The sequence below is a fragment of the Oryctolagus cuniculus genome, chromosome 2 (genome assembly GCF_964237555.1).
Source record: "Oryctolagus cuniculus chromosome 2, mOryCun1.1, whole genome shotgun sequence".
Lineage (NCBI taxonomy): Eukaryota > Metazoa > Chordata > Mammalia > Lagomorpha > Leporidae > Oryctolagus > Oryctolagus cuniculus.
In genome coordinates this window covers 193,010,769-193,026,286 of record NC_091433.1, presented here as the reverse complement: position 1 = coordinate 193,026,286, position 15,518 = coordinate 193,010,769, and the positions used below count along the sequence as shown (strand labels likewise).

Genomic DNA, 15,518 nt, shown 5'->3' with positions numbered 1-15,518 from the left:
GCCTGCCTGAGCCCAGCGCGCCACGGTCGCCACTCTGCTGGGCCAGCCCCTAACTTCAGGAGACACATCGGAGCACCAGACGCACGCGCTGCCAGCTGTGACGGACACTGCCTCGCTACTTCACGAAGCATCAGCACACGGCCACTTCTCACAGCCAATAAGCACGAGCAAAACACCCAGCGTGCAGTGAGCGTCTGTCTCTCTGCTTTGGCCTTTTACAGACCAACTTTTTATACTAGCTCTCTTCTGTGTGTTCTCTCGGAACCACTCCGGCGAAAACACAACCCTCGCAATCTGCAGGTTCCACATGTGCGGATTTAAGCAACCACAGATCAAAACTGTTCCCCAAAATAAACACACACACCACAGTGCGTCTGTAGTAGCAGGTACAGACCTCTCGTCATTGCTCCCTAAACAATACCATCTATCCTCTATTCGCACAGCTTTTTTACCTTGTATGAGGTCTCTAGGAGGCATGCAGAGGCCGTGGGCAATCCTGTGCCATTCTGGACAAGGGACTTAGGCATCCATGGGGGTCCTGGGACCACCCTCCAAGTAGCCTGAGGGACAAGTGCCTGCCCTTCAAATGACAGAACATTCCAGAGAACGTGCTTCAGAGAAGCTGCCTCCAGCAACTTGAGAGTGGACGGGAGGGCAGCCTGCCGCAGAGGAAGGAGGAGGGGGGAAAATCTTAGCTAATTTAAGACTTACAACATCCTCTGCTTTCTACGAGAAGATTTTCTGTGGAGAAGCACAGCTTTACATGAACAGAGACAGTGCTCTCTAAGACGTGTTTTACTTGAGGTGGTGAAAAGTCTTCTTTTTTTTTTTATGTAACTATTCTTTTTTAATTATTATTATTGATAGAGTTGGACAGTGAGAGAGAGAGACAGAGAGAAAGGTCTTGCTTCCGTTGGTTCACTCCTCAAATGGCCACTATGGCCGGTGCTGTGCGATCCGAAGCCAAGAGCCAGGTGCTGCTTCTTCCTGGTCTCCCACGCAGGTGCAGGGGCCCAAACACTTGGGCCATCCTCCACTGCCCTCCCGGGTCACAGCAGAGAGCTGGATAATCTATGAAAGTCTTGAGAGGTGGTCACTGTTGCCTTCATTTCATATCCATCAGACGAAACTGTTACCCTCCTTCCTATAAACCCAGGGGACATCTCTTGGCGCCTTTCCACACAAAGAGCTCCTACACCTCCTCCAGTACACTGTCTGGTAATTTCCGTCAGGAATCAGCATTACAGTTGTCCCGTCCTGCGGGACAGCAACTGGGGCTGAGCACCTTGTGCCGTCTTCACTCCACAGCATTGACCGATGCTAATGATCTTGGGTGGGCAGTTTTCTGATTGAGAGGCAAAAAGAACTTTCTCACAGTTGGTACCTCTAATATATTATTGGCTTCATCTGGTTACAGAGTCATCCCAAAGTACTGAATACAATACATGTGGCTGGAAAAATTTCATCAGAACCTATAGGAGGACAGCTCAAAATTTGGAAAGCCGATGTGTGGATGGAGGTTGCGGAGCGTTCGGTGGCTTGGAAAGAGTTCCGGAGATGTGCTTCACGACCGGCAAAAATCCAGGACCCCAGAGCACTGGGGGACGCTGGATTACCAATATGAGGCTATCTGAGTCACGGCACCAATGTTATATCTCAATGTTAGCAGTCGCAAAGCACACCGGACACCGGAGCAAGGGAAAGGGTTTATTGGGGAACAACCTACAGACCGGAGTGAAGGGGCGGCGAAGGAAAGAAGGGGAAAGAGAATATAAGAGAGAGAAACAGAGGAGAGGAGCTAGCAAGGAGAGAAGAGAGAACAGAGAAGAGGAGAGCAGAGCCAAGAGACCAGAGGAGGAGGCTAGAGAGAGGAACTGAGAGAGAGCAGGAGACAGGAGAGAAGGGGCAAGAGCAAGAAGTCTTCTTTGCAACACCAGGTGACTGGGCTCAGTTACTGTGGAGCAGCAAGGTCTGGAAGCCTGCTGGTCGCGAAGTAACCTACATCACTTTGAAGTCATAGCACCAAAACTAACTTATGTTTAAGAACAAAGAAATTACTAACGTCACAAAATAAACTTATAAAAGCATTTAAGTAACTTAAAAGCCTTTTCAAAGAGAAAAACACAGACATAAAGATTGCCAGATGTTTACCATGTAAAGACTGCAAAGCTACTCATGGCAAGATGAAAAAAGTCAGAATCATGAGAAGTGGGGGAGGTAAGACTTGACCAAGAGCCACTCGTGTGCACACAGAACTCTCACAGGGACACGGGGAAACACGAGCCATCCATGGGAAAACCGGGCACAAGGCACCAACACTGCACAGTGTCATGTCCCATAAAAATCCCTCCCAACCGACCGCGGTGAAGGACGAATGAAACTGAGCGAGACGTGGCTCTCCCTCCCAGCGCTGCCCCGCTCTGAGCAGCTGGCAGCCTGCACTGCTCGTCAGGCGTCACTAAGAACCGCCATCAAAATGTCATCTTTTCCAAGGAACTCCACACGGACAGCGTGGCCCCAGCAAAGCGTCCCTGGGCACAAGAGGGCTGTGCACACAGAAAGAGGGAACCAGGGCAGGCCTGTCCTGGACCCACGAGAGTCCTCCTTTGACAGATCTACCCAGGCGGGGCCTCTGCCTCCCCAGAGGGGCCCGGCCAGCCTGGAGGTCAGAGGTCCCCAGCGCCCCCACTCCCTCCAGCTCCCTGGCACGTGCGCCCAGCACATCTGTTGCTCACTGAACGGCCCCGATATCTGCTCCTGCGAGGACCCAGACAGAAGCACTGCACAGTGACAACCAAGTTAACCTGCACAGCCACCCTACTCACTCAGCTCCACCATCAAATCCATTTCAAAGACGAAGAAACCCAGACAGACAGGGCTTAGAGACACAACTCATCTCCAGTCCAGCAGTCGGGATCCAGAGCCTCAGACCCTAACCACTATACGACACTGTCTCCTCCATTTAAAAACAGACGCCAGGTAGAGTAACAGTCCACACACAACTGCGGTGGTCCCTGGTGCTGACCGGCCTCCCTGCCTCCAGGTACCTCGTAGATGTCAGCTGAGGTTATGTGTGTCACCTCCAGGCCAGGATGAAACTCCTTGGAGCTGTCCTTCTGCCTGTGACGTTCCAGAAATGAGAAGGAGCAAATGCATGGTCAGGTGGGGATGGGAAGAGCAGCAGCGCCAGGAACCTCCTGCATCTCATGGGCTGCCCACCACACGCGCACCTTCAGCTGATACAACGCGCTCCAGGCAAGAATGCAGCAGACCACATAGTCTAAGATAAGCACCAATGGCTCAAGGATATAAATTTTATCTATCAATCACTCACTACATACAAATTTAAAACTGCGGGGCCGGCCCTGTGGTACAGCGGTTAAAGCCCTGGACGGAGGCGCCAGCATCCCATATGGGCGCTGGTTCTAGTCCCGGCTGCTCCTCTTCCTATCCAGCTCTCTGCTATGGCCTGGGAAAGCAGTGGAAGATGGCCCAAGGATGCACCCATGTGGGAGACCCAGAAGAGGTTCCTAGCTTCAGATTGGTGCAGCTCTGGCAGTTGTGGCCATCTGGGGAGTGAACCAGCAGATGGAGGACCTCTCTCTCAGTCTCTGCCTCTCTATAACTCTGCCTTTCAAATAAATAAAATAAATCTAAATAAAAAAATTAAAATTCCTATGGTCCAAGCCCTTGGGCTCCTGTACCCACGTGGGAGACCTGGAAGAAGCTCCTGGCTCCTGGATTTGGATCAGCCCAGCTCCGGCTGTTGCAGCCATGGGGGAGTGAACCAGCAGATGGAGGACCTCTTTCTCAGTCTCTGCCTCTGTTAACTCTGCCTTTCAAATAAATAAATAAATCTTACAGAGAAGTGCACCTTACAGACAGAAAGAGACACTGTGTATGCACACCCCACTCAGTAGGAGCCAGCTGTCACTCAGGATTAGCTAGACAGCCACACAGTCTCCAGACACTGTCCATCCCATCCTCTGCTAACCGCAGGTGTTCAGGGAGCCTCAGAGGGGGGCCAAGCACAGGGCAGGGCACTGTGCTTTATTGACGAGGGTGGCCCACGAAATCCTCATAACCATCCTGCGTGACCAGGCAGATCACTGTAGATGTGGGCTGCTGCCACACAGAGACCTGGACACACCTACCCACCAGCGCGGGCACCTCCACGAGGGCGGGGATGGACCAAGACAGAGGACCGGAGACTCTGCGGTGTTTCCTGTGCTGCACACACAGGGAGCCTGCTGTGCACGTCCTCCCTTCCAGTCCACTGCCCCCACTCCTCCCACCAGGAGAGAGCAGGCTGCACGTTTCCACACTGATCACCGCTGTGTGGTCTTACACCGCATCGCTCTGAATGCCAACTCTTCACACACGCCTGCGGTGTTCCACTTAACGCTACTGCTGACTTGCACCCCATCTCACTCGCTGACCGCTGTCCAGACCCCACTGTTCCACATCCAGATACGGCTCTGGGCGGGGCAGGTTCCCCTTGAACAGACAACCCTGAAGAGCCCTGCTGCACATCTGCGTTTCTTCACACCCAAGAGGGGGGTGAGTCCCCTACTCTGCATTCTTGACAACAGTTGGTGCTGTCAGACTTCACATTTTCGCCAAGTTAATGAATATAAAATGTTATTTCATTTGCATTCCCCTGACTACTAAGCCAGGCTGAGCGTTTTTCATGTTTATTAGACATTCAGTTTCCTTCCATTCTTTGTCCATTTTTCTACTGGGTTGTCTTTTTCTTGGTGATTTTTTAAGAGAATTCTTTCTATACTTGAGACTGACCTTCTGCGAGTAGCTTTTCTCAGTGCATGGCTTGTCTGCCTTTCAACTTTTGTTCATGGTGTCTTTGCCAATGGCAATTTATTTTAAGGTCTGTGTGTAGCCTCAGCTTTTGCTTTATGCATACACATGCAACTATATAATATGAACAGTGACTGGGCTGTTCTTGGGCTAGTTTTTTTTTTTTAAGATTTATTTATTTGAAAGCCAGAAATACAGAGAGAAGGAGGAGAGAGACACACACACACACACACACACACACAGAGAGAGAGAGAGAGAGAGAGAATGTGTCATTAGCTAGTTCACTCCCCAAATTATCAAAATGGCCAGCGATGGACCAAGCTGAAGCCAGGAGCCTCCTCCAGGTATCCCACGTGGGTGCAGGGGGACCAAGTACTTGAGCCATCTTCCACCGCTCTCCCAGGCATGCTACCAAGGAACTGGATTGGAAGTGGAGCAGCCAGGACTTGAACTGGCGCCCATATGGGATGCCAACACCACAGGCAGAGGCTCAACCTTCTACACTACAGCACCAGCACCTAGATATTTTTTTGTGATTTTTTTAACAAAATAGTTCAAGTGTGCTTATATCATGGACTCAAAAAAGTCAGACTATGAATTTTCTACTTATGACAACAAAACCTTATAGACCTTATCTATTTTCTACTTAAACAAAATATCTCAGTGCTAACATTTTCCAATTCTGAGTGCTGAAGTCTATTACATTTAAACCTAGGTTATCCTCACTGCACATGAGATGCATGTTGTCTCGGTTTAAAGTGACAGGGGGGGGGGCCGACGCTGTGGCACAGCAGGTTAAGCCACTGCCTGGTGTTGGCATCCCATATGGGTGCCGGTTCGTGTCCTGGCTGTTCCACCTCTGATCCAGCTCTCTGCTGTGGCCTGGGAAAGCAGTGGAAGATGGCTCAGCCTCCAGGCTCTTTCTCCTGCACTTCCCGCAGGACCCAAGTTGAACCTGATCTTTACCATTTCTCATTTTCACTAAGGGTGCCTGGACTTTAATTAAAATGTGGCTGGCAGGCACCGCGGCTCACTAATCCTCCGCCTTGCGGCGCCGGCACACCGGGTTCTAGTCCTGGTCGGGGCGCCGGATTCTGTCCCGGTTGCCCCTCTTCCAGGCCAGCTCTCTGCTGTGGCCAGGGAGTGCAGTGGAGGATGGCCCAAGTGCTTGGGCCCTGCACCCCATGGGAGACCAGGATAAGCACCTGGCTCCTGCCATCAGATCAGCGCGGTGCACCAGTCGCAGCGCACTGGCTGCGGCGGCCATTGGAGGGTGAACCAACGGCAAAGGAAGACCTTTCTCTCTGTCTTTCTCTCTCTCACTGTCCACTCTGCCTGTCAAAAAAAAAAAAAAAAATGTGGCCAAGAAAATGTAAAAACGTTACTTACAAATCCACACCATTTCCACACCAGACTGGCCTGTTCTCTTGGAAGCATCACATCCCTCCCTCTCACGGGACGTGGAGAGGGAGTCCCGGTGGTGTTTAAATGGGCATCACACAGCACACCGCACCACCGCACAGATCTGAACCTTTCAGGGTGATGGCCACCAGCCACTTGTGCCTATGAGCACTCTTATGAGACAACTTCAAAAACTTCTTGGAAAATGGAATGAAAAGGTGAACTTATTTTGCTACAAAATGTTTCAGAAATCTTTGGAGTCAATGATGCAGTGCAGCAGTTTAAGTGGCCATCTGCGTCACCAGCATCCCATAATGAGCACTGGTTCCAGTCCCAGCTGCTCCACTTCTGGTCCAGCTGCCTACTAACGCACCTGGTAGAGCAGAGCAAGATGGCCCAAGTGCTTGGGCCCCTGCCATCCATGTGGCAGACCCAGATGGAATTCCAGGCTTCTGGCTTTGGTCTGGCCATGAGGGGATTGAGCCTGTGGATGGGAAATCCCCCCCACCCCCATCGTCTCTCCCTACTCTCTGCAACTCTGCTTTTCAAATAAATAAATCCTTAAAAAGAAGTTTTGGGGGCCAATGTTGCAGTGTAGTGGGTTAAGCGGCCGCCTGCAACACCGGCTTCTCATATAGGTGCCAGTTTGAGTCCTGGCTGCTCCACTTCCTATCCAGCTTCCTGCTAATGTGCCTGGGAAAGTAGCAGAAGATAGCCCAAGTGCTTGGGCCCCTGCACTCACATGGGAAATCCAGATGATGCTTTGGTCTTGCCTAGCCCTGGCCGCTGAGGCCACTGGGGAGTGAACCAAAGGATGCAAGATATTCTCTCTCCCTCTCTGCCTTTCAAATAAATAAAATCTTTTTTAAAAAAAATAATGTTTTGGCTGGCGCCATGGCTCACTAGGCTAATCCTCCGCCTGCAGTGCCGGCACCCCGGGTTCTAGTCCCAGTTGGGGCGCTGGTTCTGTTCCGGTTGCTCCTCTTCCAGGCCAGCTCTCTGCTGTGGCCCGGGAAGGCAGTGGAGGATGGCCCAAGGGCTTGGGCCCTGCACCCGCATGGGAGACCAGGAGGAAGTACCTGGCCCCTGGCTTCAGATCGCGCAGCACACCAGCCGTAGCAGCCATTTGGGGGGTGAACCAACGGAAGACCTTTTTCTCTCTCTCTCACTGTCTAACTCTGCCTGTCAAAAAAAAATAATGATAATTTTTTGAAATCCACACAGTTTTCACAATTCACATTTTCCATCAACTTTTTTCTCCCACAATTTGCCTGAACTTTAGTCTCTTACATTTACGTTTTAAGTATCCCCATGAACTTTATGAAGACCCCCCTCAGATGTGGCTACACCAACTGTGCTGTGTTTTAAATGCTAAATACATACCAGGCGTCAAAGATATAGAGGAAAATTAAAAATATATAAAACATCTTATTAATAATTTTCATATTGATCACATAAACATTTTAAATATATTGGTTAAATAAAATACATCATAAACATTCCTCACCTGACCCAGCTCTCCTAGTCTCGTTACTCTTCGCGTCTTTGAAATTCTACATGCATTCAGCATGTGACTCCCATTACACTCCTTTTAGACAGTACTTACACATCCGACCTACTTTATTCTGAAAATTTTAAATTTTCTTCTTTCCTTTTATGAAAAAGCTATACATTAAACTGCCACACATGCCAAGCAAAAATTTGTTAATTACGTCTACATCAGAATTAAGCATCTACAATAAGCCAATAATTTATATAATAAACTTACAGTAAAAAAAAAAAAAAAAAAAAAAAAAAAAAAAAAAAAAAAAACAGAACAAGACAACCCTTAAATTTCAAGACCACTCCAAATCTACAAAGGCAGCCCAAAAAATCGACTGTAACTACATCCACTTCTCCACTGAGGGAGTACACAGTGTGTTGTAACGTGACAAGTGACAAGTTACATCTAAGGACAAGTGCATCTCGGTAAGTTCCCCCTCACAGTCAAGAGCAGACTTTGAGACCTTGCCCCTATGGGAAGGGAGGGAGGAAGAGACAGACACTACGCAGGGCCCCACCCTCAGCTCCACAGGCGGGCGCTGCAGGCTGCGTCTGCGAGGGACAGCTACATAGCAATCACATGCACACACAGCTCGGATTAGACTCTCCGACCCCACCCCTTAGTGTTTTATTCCCCAAGTCTGAACTGAGACCTTGAATTTTTGCTTGTTTGACTTCCCAAGCCAAAACTGATGTGCAGCTAAGTCTGGAAAATGATCCTCATTAGCCAGCCACGCTCATGTGCAGCAACTGCAAAAGTCATGCAGAAATGCTGAGGCCCACAGGCGAGCAAAGTAACCAGTCCTTAAGTCGGTGAGAACAGTGTTCGCCATGCACACCTAACACTTGCTAAGCTTTTCAGGTCTGACAACACCAGGCGTGGGCTTCCAAGTAGAGCCATGGGATTTCTCACGCACAGTCAATAATCCGCTACCCGAGAAGCGCTCCATGTTTTAAGCCAACCGTCCCTACCTGTGACTTCTGGAAGCCTGATCACCTCCAGAGGACAACACCTCAAAGGTCTGCAGGGCGCACAGCCCTCGCACCTCAGCGCTGCTCCAGCTTCTCCCACGCCCTCCTGCAGGGCACTTTCTGAGCTCCTTGTCAACTCGGCCCAAACCCGTCAAGTAAGGAAAACAGGTTCCCCTCCACTTTTGACAGAACAATTTCTGAGTCCTAAAATATTAATATATTTTAGAAAACAAAATATCTTGGCCGGCACCGTGGCTCACTTGGTTCATCCTCCACCTGCGGTGCTGGCATCCCATATGGGCACCGGATTCTGTCCCGGTTTCTCCTCTTCCAGTCCAGCTCTCTGCTGTGGCCCGGGAGTGCAGTGGAGGATGGCCCAAGTGCTTGGGCCCTGCACCCGCAAGGGAGACCAGGAGAAGAAGCATCTGGCCCCTGGCTTCAGATCAGCGCAGCGCTGGCTGTAGCGGCCATTGGGGAGTGAACCAGTGGAAGGAAGACCTTTCTCTCTGTCTCTCTCTATAACTACCTGTCTGTAACTGTCTATAACTGTCTGTCAAATAAATAAATAAAAATTAATTAATTAAAAAAAAAGAAAACAAAATATCTCTCCAGAGATGCTGAAATCCATTAAAAAGTATTAGGGAGGGGGCCGGTATTGTGGCACAGCAGAAAAATCTACTGCTTGCAATGCCAGCATCACATATGGGCACAGGTTCATGTCTTGGCTATTGCTGGCCTGGGAAAAGCAGCAGAAGGTGGCCCAAGTACTTGAGCCCCTGCCACCCATGTGGGACACCTAGCTGAAGCTCCTGGCTCCTGGCTTCAGCCTGACTTAGCCCTGGTGGTTCAGCCATTTGGGAAGTGAACCAGTGGATGGAAGATCTCTCTCTGTCTTTCTCCTTCCTTCCCTCCCTCCCAACTCTCCCTTTCAAAAAATAAATAAGTCTTTTTAAAAATCCATGTAACAGTACCTGCAACTAACAGTCATAATCATGACCCCTAACTGATGAGTGTAGATTTTAAACACTGCACTTGAATTCAACAATGCAAAATTCAGTACTGAAGTAGCTTCCAAAATTCTCCCAGTTTTCCCAATTATTAATTGAAATAATCTACCAAAAACCATAAAAACAAAACTTGATGGTTTTTTATATAGCAAGTAAGCATCAGAGCCAACGTCACTTACCAAAATATATGACTATAGAAACAGACAAGAGGAGGGAAGGATTCACTGTAGACTCAGACGCAAAAATATCACATTCATCAACTTAACATACCAACCTACAATCTTCACATGATCAGGAGACACATGAAATAAAAATTAACTGCTCCATGTACGTGTATGCATGTGTGCACACACACACACAGAGCGCCTACAGACCAAAAAACTATAACAGGACAGCAAAATAAGCAGAGTGCAGACAGGCATGGCCAGTTTTCAGAAAAAGAATTACAACTGATTCACCCTTACTTAAAGATGCTCAAACTCAATATAGTGAGAAATGGAAACTAAAATCAGCATAAAATAACATTTTCCCCCACCACACTGGTACAGCTGCAGCCCGTCAGAGCTCACCGTAGCATCAAGGGAACAGGCACCCTGGCATTGGAGCAGACGTGCAGACTGGCTGGGCTGAAGGGGCAGCGTGGACGTGCGGGAGCCGCATGCTCTCACGCTGTGTATGTGCTGCAGCACCCACGGGAAGTGGGAAGAGACAGGAAGCGGTAAAGCCGGCAGAAGGCTCTACAGCCCCCGCCAAGGCCGAGGCGGCCCTGCCAGCACTAGGATGCAGTGAGCTTCCAGATGGCCCGGGGCAGCAGACGACATCCTTGTAGCGAAACCCTGACTCTGTCCAGCAACGAGGCTGCCATCTGCTTCAAGAGAAACGAGACCCTCTCCAAGTCCCAGTGGGGTGACCAGTGACAGAACTCAACCAATCACGGTCTACAGCTCATTCAGGGAACACGCCTGTGCTGCGACTCGTCAGGGAGAAACGAAGCTGGCGCTAGAGTCTCTGTCAAAGACGGACGCAACGAACAATGAGCACTGTGGATTTCACCTGCAGACTGCGCAACTGAACAGAAAGGCACCTAGGGAGCAGCCGCAGGGGAATAAACAAGAACGCAAAACCCAAAGACTTAAAAACCAACACCGCAGTGCCTGCTTCAATTCCGGTTTCCGGGGCCTCGCTCCAGCTTCCTGCTCCTGGGATGCAGGGTCCCTACCACCACGTGGAGGATCTGGACTGTGTTCCCCAGGCCCAGTCCTGGTCACTTTGGGTATCTGGAGAATGAATCAACAGACAGGAACTCTCCCTGTCTGTCCCTCAGCCTCTGTATCTCTCCTTTTCCACTCCTTCTCCCTCACCCTCTCTTCCTCTCTCCCATCTGTTTCTCTGGTCTTGAAAAACAATCTTTTTAATTTTAAAGAATATAGCAGTTAATATCTATCTTCCCTCTTCCCTAATGGCTTAAAGCTTTTAAAATAATTGTAATTTTAAATAAATATAAGAAGCATAGCAATGTATTCTATCCGCTAGGCGGGCAGCACTTACTGTATATACTTGATGGATGAGCAGCGTGGACTCACCTGCTCCTGAGCTCACAAGACCGCAGAAGCACAGATAACAGTAACAGTGACTCCTACGTCTTGGGACAGGCGGGCGCCCAGGACCCTGCGACCCCACAGAGATGCACTCGGCTGCTGGCTCAGGACTTGGGCAGAGACCAGCACAGAGAAAACCCAGGGGCCGATGCTGTCTGCACCTGGCAGGCTCTCTGGGGGCTCTCTCCTACCTTCTCAATTATACGGCCACTGCCTATCCTGATCTCACACCAAACACACTGGGTGTAGCCAGGGAAGAACCCTGCTCTACCAGGCCAGGCCTGCACCTTACCCACAACATTCTCGCCTCCCAGACAGCGGCACAGAAAACTGCAGGGCTACAGCCCTAAGTCCTCCTGCCAAAGCAATGTCATTAAAAACAGCCAGAATCCCAGAGGCTGATTAACTGACAAATCCCGAGTGTATTCTCAGATCGTCACAGAAACCGAAAGCAGGAAGCTCTTCTAGCACTCAGAACAGAAGCAGAGGTGATTTAATCAAGACCTCGCAGAGATTGGAGGAGGTATCTTCTACCCACCAGGTAACGAGAGCTGTATCAATTGGATCTCAGTCTTAACCAACTGCATTATACTCCCATGAACCAGAAGGTAGTTATTTACACTCCCCTGTGGAATTAAGAGGTACTAGATTAATTGGATACACAGCTGCTAAACGTTACAGCGCCAATACAGGCATCCAGTGAAACAGGCACAACACAGACTGAAAATTAACAAATACAGCTCAACATACATCCCAAAAAACCACAGAACACAGAGGAGCTGGGCCCCCGCCTGCCCACAACACCATCACACTGCCCTCGCCAGTGGCTACGAGACGCTCAGTCAGCCCTGGGCAGAAGGAGGGGTGAACACGGAACCCCTTCACTAAGTGAGGCAGGTGAGTCCGTGTGTCTTCCAGCGTTTGTCCCTTAGACCACTGCAAACGGTCCTAGCAAATCACAGGTCCTGCTGAGGGGAGAGGGAAGGAGTCTAAATCCATGACCGCATACGAAGATCTCAGCAGCTACAAAGCAGGTGTTCCTTAGCAATACAAACGTACGAACCAGGACACACCACAGCACAGGGGAATCTCAAAATAACTAAGAAGCCAGGAAACAGAATAGTGCAACCTGTGTGACTCTAGCTATAAAAATTTCTAGAAAGTGCAAACCAGTCTTTAGTGACCCAAACTTTATCAGTGGCTGCCTGGGGCCTGGGGGCAGGAGGGGAGCGCTGTGCAGGGCAGGGTGAGGCTTTGGGGAGCCACGGACACGTCCACTGTCTTCACTGTGACATGGGTGGACTCCTAGGCCAAAACGTCAAAGTCCACACTTTCAGTAAGCGCAGCTCACTGACCACCTCAACCACCAACTTCCCCTCCGCACACAGGTGCTCCACCACTCAGGCCGCAACTCAAAAGCACACCCCCAGCTGCTTATCACAGACCCCGTGTCACCAACGTGCAGCACTTAACCGCCACCTACCATGATCCTGTAGGTCTCCTTACCTGTTTATCCTTGCTGGGAAATTCTCTCTGAATTCCTGCTGGGACTCTCAGGAAGAGCCCAAAAATAAAGTGACCCTTTCCTGATCCCCTGGGCAGTGCTCGTCTCAGGGGCCCAGGCACTCCTCTCTGCTGACAGCGGCCAATTTCAACTGTCCTATCAATTTCTTTTCTTTTTTTCCTTTTTCTTTTTTTTTTTTTTTTTTTTTTTTTTTTTTTTTTTTGACAGGCAGAGTGGACAGTGAGAGAGAGAGACAGAGAGAAAGGCCTTCCTTTGCCGTTGGTTCACCCTCCAATGGCCACTGCGGCCGGCGCACCGCGCTGATCCGAAGCCAGGAGCCAGATGCTTCTCCTGGTCTCCCCTGGGGTGCAGGGCCCAAGCACTTGGGCCATCCTCCACTGCACTCCCGGGCCACAGCAGAGAGCTGGCCTGGAAGAGGGGCAACCGGGACAGAAGAACTCAGCTGCCTCCTGCTCATCAGATTTTTCAATACAACAACTCACAGACATGTTGCTTTGACTGTGAAATTGCACTGCCTCCCACTAACACAGCATACGTCTCAAAAAGGACCAAGTCGATATAAAAGTATTAACTTCTAATGATTGGCTTGGGATCTGAGATGCCCTGCCTTTGGCCAAGAGCCAGGTAAACATGTTTAATTTCTATTTTCTGGAGTTTCAAAGTTTTCAGACACTGCTACCAGAAAGCTCCAACTATTCTGCCTCTTGCTGTCACACATGTCAATGACCTCACAGTGAGTCATCAGGCTCCCTGGAATGTCATTTCAGCAGAACAGGGGCTGTTACTGGTGTAGTTCATTGCACCCCACGCCTCTTCCTGGCACGCCCTCACCTTTATAAGCGTGCGGTTAAACACGTGCAAGCTCCATTCTGTGTGATCTTATGTAGGTTGCCGTGTCACTGGAAACGTAAGGCACACGGTCACTGGCACACGTCCTCTCCCTGCTGTTGCTCAAAGCCATCGTGACACCAAGCACCATCTGGACAGCAATTCCCAACCACAAGTAGACCTCTGCACTATGCCTGAGCACCTCAAGAAGTTCATGGGAGATGGAATGAAAAGATGAGTTTATTTTGGAGCAAATATTTTGAAATCCACACATATTTTATTCCCAATACACATTTTCCATGAACTTTTTTGAAAGACCCTCCTACAATGTCATGTGCTACACGTGCTACACCGATGGCAAGAGATCAGCAAGATTCTCACCTAAGAAGTGATCTCACTTAAGGTGTGCTGGGGAAGCAAAGCTCAACTCAGAGGTATGCACGCCAATCTACAACCAGCTCCCAACAGTGCTGTCTGCCCCAGGGCTAGCGAGAGGGCTGCAGATGGAAGACCATCTGGACCGCCCCAGCCAGAGACTGCCAGCTGACCAAATATTTACACCACTCCAAGGTGAGTGAGTGCTGCCCAGCCTTGCGCAGTTCATATAGATCATCGTGATAATCAGGGGGTCACAGACAACAATTACGAACCAAGAAATGGCCGGGTTCTGAGGGTGGTGCAGGTCAGTCGTACTAAGGAAAGGAGAGAGTCAAGTCTGTGAACAAATTAATAAAGATGACCCTCAAAACAGTGCCCTCACCCTCATATGTCTAAGACCCCTTTGCTGGGAAATACACCCAACACCATGGACACTCGTGAGAATGAGTCTCATGTGAATGTCACCTGTCATATCACAAAGGGCTGATATCACCCAGCAACCAGAGACACAAATCCTTGCTCCAGCCCTGACCAATCAACTCCAGCACTTACAACCTCTGAGACTTACAAACTCTATGTAGAAAAACAAACATATGCTCTGCTCCCCGGCCAGCTGTGCTGACGTGTGCAGACCCCACAGGCAGAGCTCCAGGACAATACAAGACGACAAGAAAGGGAACTTTTATTGAAACAACAAGACAACATTCCAGTTCACACGCACCAAGACAGCCATAACCAAAGAAACCCGGGTGGGCTTTGCCACAACAGTTAAGCTGCCGCTTAGGATGCCCGCACTCCGTATCCAAGGGCCTGGGTTCAAGTCCTGGGTCCACTCCCAGTTCTGCAAATGAGTGCCACGGCAGGCAGAAGATGATAACCCAAGTAGGTGGGTCCCTGCCTCTCACAGGGGAGATCAAGACAGGGTTCAAGGCTTTTGGGTTTGGGCCTGGTTCAGCTCTGGTTGTTTGCAGGTATTTGAGAAACATACAGTAGATGGGAAATGTTTATCTGGCTCTCTGTCTTCAAACAAGATGAAAACAAATTTTAAAATTTTTAAAGACATGGGACCAGCGCTGTGGTGCAGCAGGTTAACGCCTTGGCCTGAAGCGCTGGCATCCCATATGGGCACCAGTTCAAGACCCGGCAGCTCCACTTCCGATCCAGCTCTCTGCTGTGGCCTGGGAAAACAGTAGAAGATGGCCCAAGTCCTTGGGCCCCTGCACCCACGTGGGAGACCCGGAAGAAGCTCCTGGCTCCTGGCTTCGAATCGGTGCAGTTCCAGCTATCGCAGCCACCTGGGGAGTGAACCATCGGATGGGAGACCTCTCTCTCTCTCTCTCACTCTCTCACTCTCTGCCTCTCCTCTCTCTCTGTGTAGCTCTTTCAAATAAATAAATAAATCTTTAAAAAAATTTTAAAAGGCATATATGCTAAGTGAAAGAAGCCCACGTA

The 15,518-nt window shown here is 49.7% G+C and overlaps 1 protein-coding gene across 10 annotated transcripts in view; it reads right to left on the bottom strand.

The window, feature by feature from the left end:
* Positions 1–15,518, bottom strand: part of MBOAT2 (membrane bound O-acyltransferase domain containing 2) — a 122,975-nt gene that overhangs the window by 83,189 nt on the left and 24,268 nt on the right. The window contains exon 1 of one of the 10 annotated variants that reach the window (XM_051833327.2): positions 10,307–15,410. The exons of 7 other annotated variants lie outside the window; for them this stretch is intronic. Coding sequence is in view for 1 of the 3 variants with exons in the window: in XM_051833322.2 (XP_051689282.2) it covers positions 7,724–7,786 (63 nt within the window). In the remaining 2 variants the exon portion in view is untranslated. Of the gene's footprint in view, positions 1–7,295; positions 7,315–7,723; positions 10,264–10,306; positions 15,411–15,518 lie in introns of those variants that run through there. 2 more of the 10 variants (XM_051833322.2, XM_070069469.1) reach the window with 2 other exon arrangements.